The following is a 15,027-nucleotide window of genomic DNA, read 5'->3' on the forward strand; positions in this document are numbered from 1 at the left end:
GCAGATAATCTGAGCTCAAGAAACTATAGTTTATGTATAATGCTTAACGTGCAACATGTATGGCCGAGTATGCGTTCGATATTTGGTTCACTTTTTCATATACTGTAATGAATAATTTGATGCAACACTATTCCCTTATTACACACCAGGCCGTCTTTATCGCCATGTCACAAGTACCCACTACTCCCCCCCCCATATGGCATTTTAAAAAGTACTGTTACAAGATATCAGGAAATGGACTATTGTTTAACCAATGTTTCCTTTCAGAATGCTTCACTTTATAAAGTGGTAATTCGTTAATACAAATTCATTTATTTTAGGAAAAAGTGACATGTTGCGACAGTGTCTTTGAGTTAAAACAAATGAGTCAGTTTTATAGCAGCTATCAGAGCATAGATAGATAAGGAGTCTTATCGGAGTCACACAGGCAGATATTGTACAGGAAGATTCTGTCTTCACACACTGTGTGTCAAACTGTCAACGTACTCTGCTTACTACTGATATCAGCACTGATGGTGTCATTGGTGGAGGGGGCGATGAAGTGAAATGGAAAGGAAATTATTCCAGAGAATCTTTCCCTGCTGGAAGGATCTCTGAATAGTTTTCCTACAATTGACCAAACCACCTAGTAGAAAATTGTATCTTTAAAAAAGTCAAAGCGTGTCTTGTTTGATAAGGTCTGTTCACATGCTTCATAAGTTAGGCTTAGATGTATCCATGTTATTTGTAGGATGGGATTACTTGAAAACAAATTTTTTGTCCATTGACAGACTTCTGGAAATTAATGGTAGTAACAGATTATGACACTTGTTCACTAAAACCAATACATTTTACTGCAGCGGTTTTAATGCATAGACACTATGCCTGCAATCCAAAAAACGTGAACATTGTTTAATACATTCTTTATATCCAAGTTAAAAAACCTGGTTATGGTTGTTTTATATTAAAGTGACATTACTGACATTAAAACAATTTTAGCTTAATGGAGCAGTCTAGGTTATAGATCACTTGCAGGCTCATTGCTCAATTCTCTGCCATTTAGGAGATACATCAATTTTGTTTCTGTTTATGTAGCCCTAGTCACACCTCCCATGTCTATACTCACACACATCCAACATGAAAAAACGGCTTCATTTTCAGTCAGATGTTAACTTGTTTTGAACTTTTTAACCCCTGCTCTGTAAATTGAACTTTAGTCACACTCAGGAGGTTCCTGCAAGATCTAGCAGGCTATTAACACTGCAGAAGATGAGAAATTCTAAATTAAATAGAATGTACAATAAAGGAAGGATAAACATTAGCTGACTCTTTACAGGAAGAGTTTAGGAAGTAAATATGAAATGGCAGATAATTTAGCAGTGAGACTGCAGAGGCATGATCTATACACCAAAATTGCTTCACTAAGCTAAAATTATTTTGTTGCCTATAGTGTACCTAATCTGGGAACCATGAAAAAAATAATCTCTAATTAGTATAGAAGCATTAAGTAATAGCGACATTTCTCACCGGTAACTCCTCGCTCCAGACCGGCACCATAAGCTGTGACAAGAGCTGGGTCACCTTCTTGCCCTGGTTCCCCAACTCGGACCTTGAAGGGGCTTCCTGGAACATGGCTGCCATTAAACTTAACATCAATGGAATGGATTCCATTTTCTCTTGGAATGAAGCGGACAGCATATTTATCTGCAAACACATGATATGTTTTGTTAATCACCACAAACACCACTGGCTACCTACCCCTGCTCTGGGATTACGTGAGAAGGTTCACGCAGGTTGTTCGATGACTTTCCAATAATTTTGTATTCAGTGTAAGAGCCCCTTGGAAAAACCAATAACAGTTTCACTGGAACAATAACCCTCACAGGGTAGCACTGTTCCTATACCTCTCAATTCATAACTAGCATTCTGTGAAATGAAAATCCTCACCTGGCTCCAACTCAGAAACATGACATTCCTCCACCGCACCAGACGGGCTGTGTACTTTAGCATCTACTTTTCCCTTTGCGCCATTAAGTCTTATAGCAAAAGATACTGGTTGATTCACCTTTAATCCAGATTCCTAAGAATAAGGACAAAAAAATTAGGAGACTATGAAAGATAACAGTAGAGAAATATTCTATTCAAGTGAAACAGTTTAGTGAATTTTATAAAGTATCAGTGAAAATAAAACAGATGTTTGACGTATCAAGACAATTTTACATGTCATGGTACACACATGTTAATCTCATTTTAAAGAGCATTCCGTCTATACATTGTGCGAAGAGAAATGCTGATAAATGTATGGATTTTACTTAAAAGCTCTATAAATATATGCCCCCCCCCCCCCCCCCCCCGTCAGTCAGATCCTCAGCATTAGACCTGTGTGCTTGTGGCAATAACAGGCGTTTTTTCATTTTTGATGGGGGAGTATGAGATGCACTGTAGCTTTTCCAAGCTATTTTATACAAACTCTCAATGAAAATAATGGATAATTAATGAGGATCGTGCCCCGAACCACTCATTGTAATTTTATCTATACATTGTGCTAGCAAATTTATGGTTTGGGAGAAAAAACTATTTAACAATAGGTCTCTCTTACACTTGTTAGTCAAATCATCTGGATAGATCCTGTGAAGCTGATTTGAGTAAAAAGGGAGAGCAGAAAAGACCACCCACATGCGGTAAATCGGCTCTCCCAAGCTTAGCAATCACAGCACATGTGCTGCGGTTGCTATAGAAACTCATTAACAGACACTGTTAGCATTGGCTAAGAAGTATTGGAACAGAGACCAAATGCCGGCATGCTGGCAATGAAGCCAGTGTGTTGTCATCACTGAGGGGTATATATTACATAGTGTTTTTTTTATTTGAGAAGTGGAGTGTCCATTTAATGAATACTTTCTAAAATACAATGAGAACTTAACAACATTGTAGGGCTACTCATCCTGCTACACCAGGACTGAGCAAATGTTACCAGCCTTTCAGCAAAAAAGTTATAGGTGGGGATTTAACTTTTGGCCACCCCTTTGCTAAAACAATGGGATAAATTACAATCCAAAATGCAAATGAATCATGACTTTAAATTGGAACTAGCGCAACAATGAACACAATACAAAAAGTACTAGACAATTTTAATTTTACTATTAGGGTAACATGCTGCATCCGCAATTTGAACACAATTGATACTAGGCAGTGTGTGTCGGTTTCTTTAATGTATCTCTAAATGCCCATTTCAGATAATGTTTGTGCAAATGTGTAATTGTTTAATTATTTAAGTAATTAATGAGACTAGAACTGTTAAAGGGTTACATGCTCCTGGAGTCTTTTTGAGCACTATAATCTCTTAGCTGCAGGAGGTGTAAACTTCTGTGTTTGCCAACGTCAAATTTTGTGCAAAGTTGGCATCAGATACTAGAATGCACAGAATGCTGGCGCCAGAGAGCCAATGGTGGCTTGGCTCCTGTGCCGCTTTCGTCCTCCCCTCAGCCTGTCCTCCCTCTCCAGCAAGAGGGAGTAACATCAGTCGAGGAGCATCTGGTTTTAGGGAGAACTTGGCCTCCGTGCTAGAACATTTTCTAGCTAGAGGTCATTTTTAGCATTTTATTTATTTTAGTTTTGAGGATGGACCATCCCAAAAAAAGGGTTACTTCATAAAACACTGGTTTTTGGTTGGAGTAGCCCTTTAATGCTGTACACATCATCAATCAGGTTTCGTGGTGTTCATTAACAATGTTTTCTAAATGTTGGGAAAGTGTTTTCAGTGGCTTCTCAGGTCACTAAAGATTCTTCAAAATACTGTGGTTAACAAAACGTGTGTTTTTAACATACAGTACAAAGCCTTTACTCACTTCAATACATGGTGAAATCTTTAACAGATCTGTGGCAGCATTTAATGTTGATACTTATCATAGCAAGATTGTAATTTACCCCAATGTTATGAAATGAAAACAACTACTACTACTACCAGTTTGTTTTTTTACAATTACCCCGGACAGACAGATAAGAACTACAAACTCAGGATTTGACAGTGTTATGATTTTCAGCTAAATGCCACAGAGGGAGAGAGGATACTAAAGAATCAAGAAGTTACACAAAATGGCATGGGATATGCACACTGTTTCATAAAGGAACGGGGGGGGGGGGGGGGGATATTTGAGTCTTTTCACCCTCTGAAGCATTTAACGTGCCATGTTGGGTAATCCTGTCAAAAGTCTTTAAATGAAACACAAGAAAACCAAGAGCATGCCACAGTGACCAATCAACGACCTTGTACAAGTTGTGCTGAAATATCTGGAACAAACTGTGTCGAGTAAGGAATATGGTGCTTCCCTATAATCTACTCACTAGCCAGCTATGATTCCTAACCATATAATGGAATTACAAGCTCAAACAACTGTACATCAACCAAATACTGTAGTTTACTTGGAGTTTTAAGTCTACTTTTCAAGAGGAAAAAAAAAAAAGGACATACCACCATTATTTAAAGCAGTGTTTCCCAACCCAGTCCTCAAGGCACACCTACCAGTCCAGGATTTAAGGATTACCCAGTTTTGTCTAAGGTGTTTTTTCTTTTTTTTCTAAAAACACCTTAGACAAAACTGGGTAATCCTTAAATCCTGGACTGGTAGGTGTGCCTTGAGGACTGGGTTGGGAAACACTGATTTAAAGGGACACTGAGATAGGAAGCACTATAGGTACATAGTCCACACTCTGCGTGGAGACGCTGAATGATCCCCATTGAAATGCATCTCTGGGAGGAGATACTGATTGGTGTGGTGTTTTACTATGGGGTGTGGCGTTGTGCTATGGGTAAGCATTGGATTGTCTGAGATAATCAAGATTGATTATCTCAGCCATGGAGGCGGGGCTAGATGAAGAGAGACAGGCGAAGCAATAGAGAAAAAAGTGAATAAAGTTTTCAATCAAAAGAGAAGGGGGCCAGGGAACCTAAACAGCCACTTCAGCACTATAATGTCAGGAATACATGTTTGGAGTCCTGACACTATAGTGTTCCTTGAAGTAATAACATCCTGTCTTTAAACTGTGCTAGCAGCTTCTTGCTAAATGTATTGCTTAGGCATGTTTTCCCTTTTTTGAGCTTCCTTCTTCTGCACTACAAACAAGCAAGTGATTTCCGGCTACGTATAGTTTTCCAGTCTATATACAGGGCTGGCAAATTTTTAAGAATTGCTATAAAACAAAGGTTTCTTGGTCACAGATAATTCAATAGCAATCTAACTTATTCTAAAAGTTGAGAGAACCCCAACAAGACATTTTGTGTATATTGCTAAAGCCAGTACGTTAGATTATATATATTTTGGTATCCTATCAGAGACCAACTCCTACTCTCTGAAACAAACATGGCTGGGCTCCATGGCAGTCTTAGCCACCTTCCACACTCCAGCTGATATGATCTGTCCCTAGCTAAAATATGGTTTATCAGGGAAAGATTTGTTAGTTTTGATCCAAGTCAGTAAGAAATAAGCTTTATTTTCTGAATTTGAGGCACGTGGAAGCGCTAACTCAGAGGACAAGGGCTCAATCAGTCCGCATGTGGCAAAATATGGTGTGGTTTCCTTATGCCTCACCTGAAGGCTAGTTACAGTGAGTCTGCGGGCGTCATCAGAATGGGCGATGATGGGGACCATGAATGGGCTCTGGGGAATATGCTCATCGTTGAACTTGATGATCACTTCGTAGTCACCTAAAACAATAAAATAAAGGAGAGAGGATCATTGAAGGCAGACAGACATTCAGTGAACATTTAAAGATAACAGACAGGAGGTGATCAGCGCTTAAGACTATATATACATACGATACGGATGATGTTCTTAGTATATGAATCTATAAGTACAAAGCAAGAAACAGATTATGGTGAAGTACAGTAGATGTTTGTGAAGGGAGTACAAATGGACAAAAGTGTAGACTCACACTTTTTGAGCTGTCCCAGCTCTATTATAAAGGCCTGGATTGAATAATCCCAGAGACAGCTCTAAAAAGTGTGAGTGTACACTTTTGCCCATTCGTACTCCCTTCACAAACAACTACTGAACTGCACCATAATCTGTTTCTTGCTTTGTACTTATAGATTCATATACTAAAAAAATCATCTGTATCGTATGTATATGTAATCTTAAGCACTGATCACCAACAAGGGGTTCTCTCCACCCTTGTGAAGTGGATAGTAACAATAACTTGCAAAGATAACATTAATATTCATTTCACAAGGGTGGAGAGAACCCCTGGTTGGTGATTTGCTGCTAATTATAGATATCGAGCACTTATACTCACCAGTTTTTCCATATTCAGTGAACATTGGTCTTTTTATTGAATTGAGTAAGTTGACATAATGAACTTGAAAAATGACATTAACTTTATAGTGAACTGGGACTATCTTCTAATAATATTAATCAATAACTTCCAGCAGTATAACATATATAACTGCAACTCAATCCAACCAGCTCAAGAGGCATGATAAAATGGACAAAAATGGATAAAGTGCAATATAAATAAATGATAATCCAGTAAAAGTTTATTTCTAACTACTCAGAAACATCATATTTACATCCCATGCAATAAAAAAAAGTACAATTGTCTAATAAATAAAAATCCTATATCAGGAGTTCCCAAAAGGTATATTTTATAACTGCAACTTCCATGATGCTTTGCCATTCTAAAAGATGGCAAAGCATCATAGGAATTGTAGTTCAACATCATTGTTATGCACTTTTTAGGAACCCCTCACCAACAAATTGAGAAACATTTAGTTTTAATAATGGAGTGCTTAGTTATGTAATTTTGTAGCTCCTTGCAGCAGAGCCAGCTGCCCCTAGGAGATCCTTAATAGTGAGAATTACCCAGGGAAATCCAATGCTTCTCATCGAGAAGCATTGTGGTCCTACAAACCGTGCATGGCAATTACAAAGCTGTGCCAACAGCAAAAGCTCAAAGCAAGTAAGGAATATTACTCTCCCGACTGTTTAACAGCCATGAGGATGCAACTCAGGGCTTTAATAAGAGTGTTAATATGTTTTGAAAACATCACTTTTATAAAGTAAGACAAAGGGGACACTCTAAATCGCTTTAGCGGCTTGGAGTGTTCATTTAGGTTCTTAACATCTAGAAATACTCTTCTCGTTATCAAGAGAACCAGTAGATGTAAATGAAAAGTTGGCTGGTGAGAACAAACCTGGTTCTTGAACAATATAGGACACGCCAGAGGAACCATCTTTACGGTCTTCAAATGAAATCTCAGCCTTGCTTGGGCCTTCCACTGCAATGGACAGACCACCAGCTCCAGCTTCCCTTGTCCAAATACTGAATTCAGCTGAGAATGTAAATACACAATTAGTATATATTATGTATACACACATGATTTTACCTGAGATTTTGAACCAATGCAAGCAAAATAGAAAGTTATATTGAACATATTAATTAAACACAAAAAAGGAAGATCTGTCCACCCTAGTATATAACGTTTACACAAGCAGATACTTTGTTTCCATTAAAGATGCAAATACAAAGAATCTATGCACACAGGAGACTGGATTAACTCAGATTCCTGCATTTCACAGACAAAGAAAGTGACCAAAGGAATGAATGTATCTAAGTTCCACTAAAGTGTGACTAAATACCTCAATAGTATTACACTACTGAGCTTAAAACTCTGAAGTATGTTCTTGTCAGTAAAACCAGATCAGTGATTGATACATGAAAAGGAAGCGCATTGAGTACTAAACTTCAAACAGTCAATAAATACCAGCTCTAGGACCAACAGATTTCTTAATTGTCTTTGTTTAAAAACAAACATCCTGTTACAATAAAGGGCCAAAACTTGTGTTGCCGCAATCATAGTTAAGCTTCAAATACAAAAATGGCAAATTCAAACCTCTAAAAAGTATGCATGATATATAGTAAATGTGACATAGTAAAGTTAAAGGGACACTTATAGTCACCAAAACAACTTTAGCTTAATGAGGCAGTTTTGGTGTATAGATCATGCCCCTGCAGTCCTACTGCTCTATTCTCTGCCATTTAGGAGTTAAATCACTTTGTTTATGAACCCTAGTCACACCTCCCTGCATGTGACTTGCACAGGCTTCCTAAACACTTCCTGTAAAGAGTCATCTACAGTTTATCCTTCCTTTATTGCAAGTTCTGTTTAATCTAGATTTTTTTTATCTCCTGCTATGTTAATAGCTTGCTAGACCCTGCAAGAGCCTCTTGTATGTGATTAAGGTTCAATTTACAGAGAAAGAGATACAATTGTTTAAGGTAAATTACATCTGATTGAAAGTGAAATCAGTTTTTTTCATGCAGGCTGTGTCAATCAGAGCCAGGGGAGGTGTGACAAGGGCTGCATCAACAAAAACAAAGTGATTTAATTTCTAAGTGACAGTGAATTGAGCAGTGAAACCTGAGAGGCATTATTTATACACTAAAACTGCGTCATTAAGCTAATGTTGTTTAGGTGACTATAGTCTTCCTTTAACCCCTTAAGGACCACACTTCTGGAATAAAAAGGGAATCATGATATGTCACACATGTCATGTATCCTTAAGGGGTTAAATAATAATAATAAAAATAATCCAGCCCCAGCTAGTCTGCCCAATTATCTAAATACTCTCATTAGGTCCCTGGCCTTATCTTATGACTAGGATAGCCATATGCCTATCCCACGCATGCTTAAACTCCCTCACTGTGTTAACCTCTACCACTTCAGCTGGAAGGCTATTCCATGCATCCACTACCCTCTCAGTAAAGTAATACTTCCTGATATCATTTTTAAACCTTTGCCCCTCTAATTTAAGACTATGTCCTATTGTCGTGGTAGTTTTTCTTTATTTAAATATATACATACACACAAGTGCAGATGCCTTGAAATTTTCAAATAGTAAAATATATTTGTTTAAATCTTAGCTTGTCTTTTTTCTTATCAAATATAAAAGTTGTATCTTATATCTGTGTTTGTGGTTATTGAGTGTAAAGGAGCTCAATATATCAATGAGGGAAGCTACTTGTGACATTTTTTGTTGAGCATTGTATTAATGCATTAAACATATATAGTGCATGGTGTGTCTCTAATGAAAATGTGAAGCTTACCTGGGACACCTGCTTCTCCTCTCTCCAAGCCTGGGCCTCCAGCCTTCACTTTTTCAGCTCCTCCTTCACCCAGCGGACCCACAGTGAACTGGAAGGGGCTGCCTGGCACATGGTCCCCTCTGTATTTTACGCTTACCGTGTGCACCCCCATCTCTTGGGGTACAAAGCGCACACAGGAAGTATTCTGGTCCAGATCTACAATTTCTGCCTCATCTGTTCTTCCAGAAGGACTGGTAACCTGTGCAGTCAGTTCACTCTTGTTGATCTCTATGGAGACAATTTCAATATTACATTTATCTACATTTTGCTAAGTAACTACTAAAATGATGGAAGCAAGAACTGCACAATGGAAGTGTAGAAGATGCAATGGTAATAATGCACAGTATTATACAATACTGTGAATATCCAGCAAGCTTTAATCAAACATGCATGTCCTGTTCTGGTGAAATGGCCACAAACTTATAGTGAACATTTAAACTACTATGGGCGAGATCTGCTAATAAAAGATGCACATATATTTTTATCCATAGATTTTGTCCACAGGACCCATTAAAAGTGCACTTAACAGAACCAAAGCCATATCTGCCAAATTACCAAGACATTCCCTCTCCACAGCCACATCGTTTCCATTCCCTTTCCCCACACCCATTGCCACATACAGTCCATTCCATTTCCAAAATACAGATACACTGTCCTATTACGTTTCTACACAACACCATTTTCCCCACACACCCCAACAATTCCCTCTTAATGCATAAAAACGCAACAATTCTGTTTCCACACACGACACAAATTCCCTTTATGCACACCATTAACAATCTACACATCCAGCACTAATTCACTGTGTGTTCCCAAATCACACAATTCCTTCTCATCCATTGTTCATTTTTTTTGTGTAACAATTAGAAAAATTGCAAATGTCTATCAGAGCTAACTAGTTTATAAAAAGGGACAGTGCTAACTCTCTAACTCCAAAAGATACTTGAAATCATTAGAAGCTGGTCCTTAAAGACACAAACCAATATAATAGTGCCTAGGGCACCAAAGGCCCATATGGTAAGTCGTGATGCCCCGCCACCACCACCGTACACACAAAAATGTGCTGGTTAAGTCCCTAAAGTAAAAACTGAGTAGTCGATTGTGTCTTGAGTTAATATTCTATATTTGCAAACAATGTACCGTACATAACTCTTCAAATTTAATGGACTGAGGCAGAAAAGGTGTTAATATCTCCACGCACTATTCAGAATATGACAACATTCTTGTTCTTTAACGTGGAGTAAGCATTTTTTTTAACTTACATCCTATAGATTCAATTCATATCTGCATACTTTTTCAGATAATTAAAATAAATAAAAAGCTTAAACATGCGTCATATGCAGAAAAATATATAAACAAAAATCAAAATAGACAGCTACAACTTTGAATATAATGCCCAATTTACAGTCTGTTGTAAGAAGCAGAGAATTTACATTTAGTCTGTACAGATGTGGAAGGAACTTTAAATAAGACATAAAATAAGTAGTTACTCAAACTGCACTTTTTTATATTCTATGTCTGAGACTTTACGGTGCGAAAGCTCGGAAGTTGTTTATCCATGACTTTTACATCAAAAATGAGTGGATTTTGCTAGCGCACAAACTTGTCAAGAGCAAGGCTGCACTGGGGGGGGGGGGGGGGGGGGGGGGGGGGCAGTGAGAATGAGGCAAGACATGGCACACTTGCTGGGCACAGTGGGTTCCATGACAAAATAGGCAATCAAGAGAAAGCCTGCACAGCGTACGGCAATGAGAAAGAACATTTGGCTGTGATATCTAAGCCATGGCACACTTGATGGGAACAGTGGTAAAAGAAATCTGTTCTCTGGCAAGTCATTAACCTTTCCAGCAGCTCTGACCTAGGTTTAACATTTATTTTGCATGATTTTTCTTTCTCCTGGGAGAAAACGTTTGTATCAAAATTTTATTTTCACTCCTATAATCTTTAATCTATGTAAAGTGCTCAGGATACATAGAAATCATAAAAAAATAAAATAAATAACCCAAACAAACTGTGCTTTGTAAATAAATACGTGATATAGCAAGGAAGAATCCACAGTCATATATTTTAGGGATACTGCACGGCATGAAAAAAACGAAATTATTCTAAAATACAATTTGACATGCAACATACTCAAACTTTTTCACAACCATCGCGTTTTGCTACAGACTTTGCATTAGGCTGATATATTGGTCAGGCATGGTATATACCAGTTCTTAATTTGACAAAAAAATAAAAAAATACACAATTTAGTGCAAATTTTAAAATAAAACTTGTAATTGAGATTCAATGCAATTTACAGGTGCAAATCCATTTTTGTAACTCGATTTAGGTCACATGGAGTACGCCATAATGAATTTAGTGAAATTTTATGACGTTTTCAGTGATGGAGGCATGCCTTGTTCATATAGTTAAGCAAAATGTAAAGGTTATAAACAAAAAAAACAAGTATATTAAGTAGTTTCCAAAGTAACCATGCATTTCAAGGAACTGCACATGTCAACCATAGGTCAACACATGCCCCGTGCTTTAACGCACCCTCCGACCTGAAAAACATACTGGCAGCCGAATGTTCATTGGGGAGCTTTGAAAAAGTACTTTGGGATCTGACTGGCGTCTGTTCATCAAAATTCTCAATAGGTAGAGGGTTAGAAAGAGCCTGACGGGAGAGAGCCATTTGGAACCAAGTGACTATGTAGGAATGATACATAGTAAGATAGAAAGAAAAACAAAACCTTTAATAAAAACACATACAAAGTACATGTTGACTAAATGTACAAATAGTACAAAGTGTAATATATACTACAGTATGCAGTTCTTAGGAACTAAATAAAAAGACAAAAAACAAAAAAAAACAAATCCACATACTCCAAACTATTTATAGAGGGGAAAAAAATGGTGAGCGGAAGATTGCTGCCATTTATTCTCTAAATAAACGTATGGTAGCCAATACAGTGATAAGAGAGAGGAGGGGGGGAGGCGAACAGTAGATAGAGTGTAAAGCAGTGTATTGCTGCTAATTAGTGTTACTTAAAGATAGAAGTATATTAGCAATAATACAGGGTTAGTGCAAGGAGAGCCAGAATGGTTGAACAGTGAATAGGTGGTATTTATTATTGTTGTATTTGTCTAATCGTGAGTACGGAGACAGCTAAGTAAATGCAAGGAAACGGCAATAGCCATACAGAATTGATACAGAGAAGTGTTAACTGTTTGTACAGTGAATTACTGCTACTTAGTAATGAAATCTAATAGCAAGTACCGCTGGTTGATACAAGATATATGCACACGGAATAGATGCAGATCGTTTAACAGTGCAGCACAGCAAAAGATGACTAGTGGATAAACCACTAGTGCCAGCAAGGGCACCCCTTGGTAGAAGGAGCCCCTGCTCTAAAGTGGCAGACCCCCCACCCCCCTCCCCAACACAGAAATGCTATTCTGGTGGTGAATCACTAGTGCCTTCGAGGGCACTCCTTAACAAAAAGCCTGCTCTGTACTAACACCCCTCTTTAAATTTACAAAGGTGCTATACAAGTAAAAGTGATTTGGCAAAGAGGGAAATGTTTCCCATCGAAGATTAAATCTCCTATGTGACTGGACTCTGTAGGACAATCGTGTCGGTTATGCCGTTCATCATAGCAGTTAGTGAGAGACTGGCACTTCTAATGTGTCTGATTTTTGTCCAGAGCCCCTTCCGCTCACCATTTTTTTTCCTCTATGAATCTACAGATCACATTAACCAACATTACTTATAGCCAACAAACCAGACAGTGATATTTAGTAGCCATACCGGTTATCTCATTTAGTGCTACTGGTTTTTCTGTACTCATTGACAGAGCACATGAATCACGGCTCTCTATGGCTCAATATGACTAATATAGTCTCCTACAATTAGCCACCATTGTTTAATTAGCAAAGACTTATCTCCTATATTGCTTTTATTCTTTCTTATTACTAATTTCTAGTTATTCATTATTTTTAAAATAACACAATAAAAGTTACATTTTATATTCTAGACATTATACACTATGTAGGTAGATATGAATTCTTTTTGTCTTCTATTTTTGCATATTGTAATTCACTATTTAGGGGTTATCCCCCATTTTTTGTTGCATTCTACCCCATTGGTGTTTCACCTTAAGGCTCGACATTTTTTCTTTTTTCTTTGTAATTCGTAAATGTTTAATGATAGTGAATGACAATTACAAAAAGCAATCCTCTTACAGTCTGGTGTGGAGTTCATATTTTGCATTTATCTAAAATTATAGTATTCATTAAAAAGGAAAAATTAACCAGAGGTCAAGTAACTAATTAAGACAAAAGGCAACCGCGGGTTCAGTTCTTACAGCAAACATGTAGCATGCCTTAGTGGCACTTCAGAGACTCTGATGAATGTCCACGAAGGCACTAAACGCGCAAGTGTCATCTGCACAATACTCCCTCCTGCTTTGTTCCTATGAATGTTTTTGTATGAGTTACATAAAGGAATGACTTGTTTACTTTTATTTAGCGGATTGAGGTGCCTCTTGGTGAAGCCCAGCTTTCCTCTACATGGATGTCAAAAAAGGACAGAGGAAAAACTTTAAAAATGTCTAGCATTTGATATAAAGCTGATCTATTGCTTTAGAATTACGTTTTGTAATTTGAGAATATGTATTTTTTAATATGAATAGAAAGAACAGTGAAAGATTAATAAACTTTAAATATAGTGCATGTATGCATTTTTTTATATTGTCGTTTAAATTATCTCTGTTCGTGTCAGATGTGTGTATATACCCTGCTGGAGGAGATATAATTAAAAGTCTGAAGATATTGAATTCAAAGCCAAAACTGTTTTACAGCTCACCTGGTATTCTTAAATTTAGTTCACAGATACCCCCTACAGTGGCCACGGAGGGAGCTTTTCTTCTACGCACAATGCTCTCCTTTACTCTTCCCTCACCGGTAACTTTGGCCGTGAATGGGCTTCCTGCAGGAAGAATGAACAGCAGATGAGTGATTATATATGTACACAAGTCACAGTCACTAACCTCATGTTCTTCTAAATACAACCTTCCTCATTAACCTTATGTTCTCTGAAGGTTATGTCTAATTTGGTTTGCAAAGCTATGCTCTCCATTCGGTACTAAAGCCTTTAGATCATCATATAAACAGAAAGCTGGTTGGAAGGTAGTGAATATCACAATACCTCTGTAGCTTAGGAAGGTGGAAACTGATCATGGCCATTGCAAAGGTGTTAAGCTGAAGATACATTCCTCCCCCTTCCACCCCCACCCCCCATACACACATACACAAAAAGCATTTTCACCTGTTTGTCTCTTACAACCCTCATTGTGTGTCCATTACTTGCCCATTTGGTAGGCTCTTACTCTCCCTTCACATCCCATTTGGGCATATTTCACTTCCCCCCCTCCCCCACAGCCCATTTGTGAAGCTTTTACCCTCCCCCACAGCCCTTCAGGATGGCTCTTTCTCTCCCCCACCCCCCCATACCCCACGGCGCATTTGGGAGGCTTTTACTCTCCCCCCCACAGCCTGTTAGGGAGGCTCTTACTCTTCCCTCCCACAGCACATTTGGAAGGCTCTTACTCTCTCCCCCTGTCAATTGGGCTCACTTACTCAGCCCATTTGGATGTCTCTTGCTTGGTAGTGCAGCCTGAGCAGCTTTTTGTCAGACCAGGTAAAGGATAAAGAAGATCTTCTATAGCAGTCAGCAAGGCAATGCTACAAAGAGTGACTAGCAGTAGGGGGAGGTCTTTGCATCCCCTCATGCTGGTCACCTCAACATTGCGCCCCTTGGGCTAGTGCGACCTAGGGTGGGTGGCTGTTGCCTTATGGTAGTGCCGCCCCTGCCACTGGTTTCATCATTGTGCATGAGTGTGGTCTTCTTTAAAGGCTATATCT

The 15,027-nt window shown here is 38.3% G+C and overlaps 1 protein-coding gene across 2 annotated transcripts in view; it reads right to left on the minus strand.

The window, feature by feature from the left end:
• Positions 1–15,027, minus strand: part of FLNB (filamin B) — a 193,532-nt gene that overhangs the window by 11,080 nt on the left and 167,425 nt on the right. For both annotated transcript variants that reach the window (XM_063426871.1, XM_063426870.1), the window contains 6 exons: positions 13,970–14,092; positions 9,082–9,348; positions 7,169–7,306; positions 5,568–5,683; positions 1,927–2,059; positions 1,507–1,683 (listed from right to left, as the gene is read on the minus strand). In XM_063426871.1, coding sequence (XP_063282941.1) covers positions 1,507–1,683; positions 1,927–2,059; positions 5,568–5,683; positions 7,169–7,306; positions 9,082–9,348; positions 13,970–14,092 — 954 coding nt within the window. The remainder of the gene's footprint in view (positions 1–1,506; positions 1,684–1,926; positions 2,060–5,567; positions 5,684–7,168; positions 7,307–9,081; positions 9,349–13,969; positions 14,093–15,027) is intronic.

Source organism: Pelobates fuscus, chromosome 7 (genome assembly GCF_036172605.1).
Source record: "Pelobates fuscus isolate aPelFus1 chromosome 7, aPelFus1.pri, whole genome shotgun sequence".
Classification (NCBI taxonomy): Eukaryota; Metazoa; Chordata; class Amphibia; order Anura; family Pelobatidae; genus Pelobates; species Pelobates fuscus.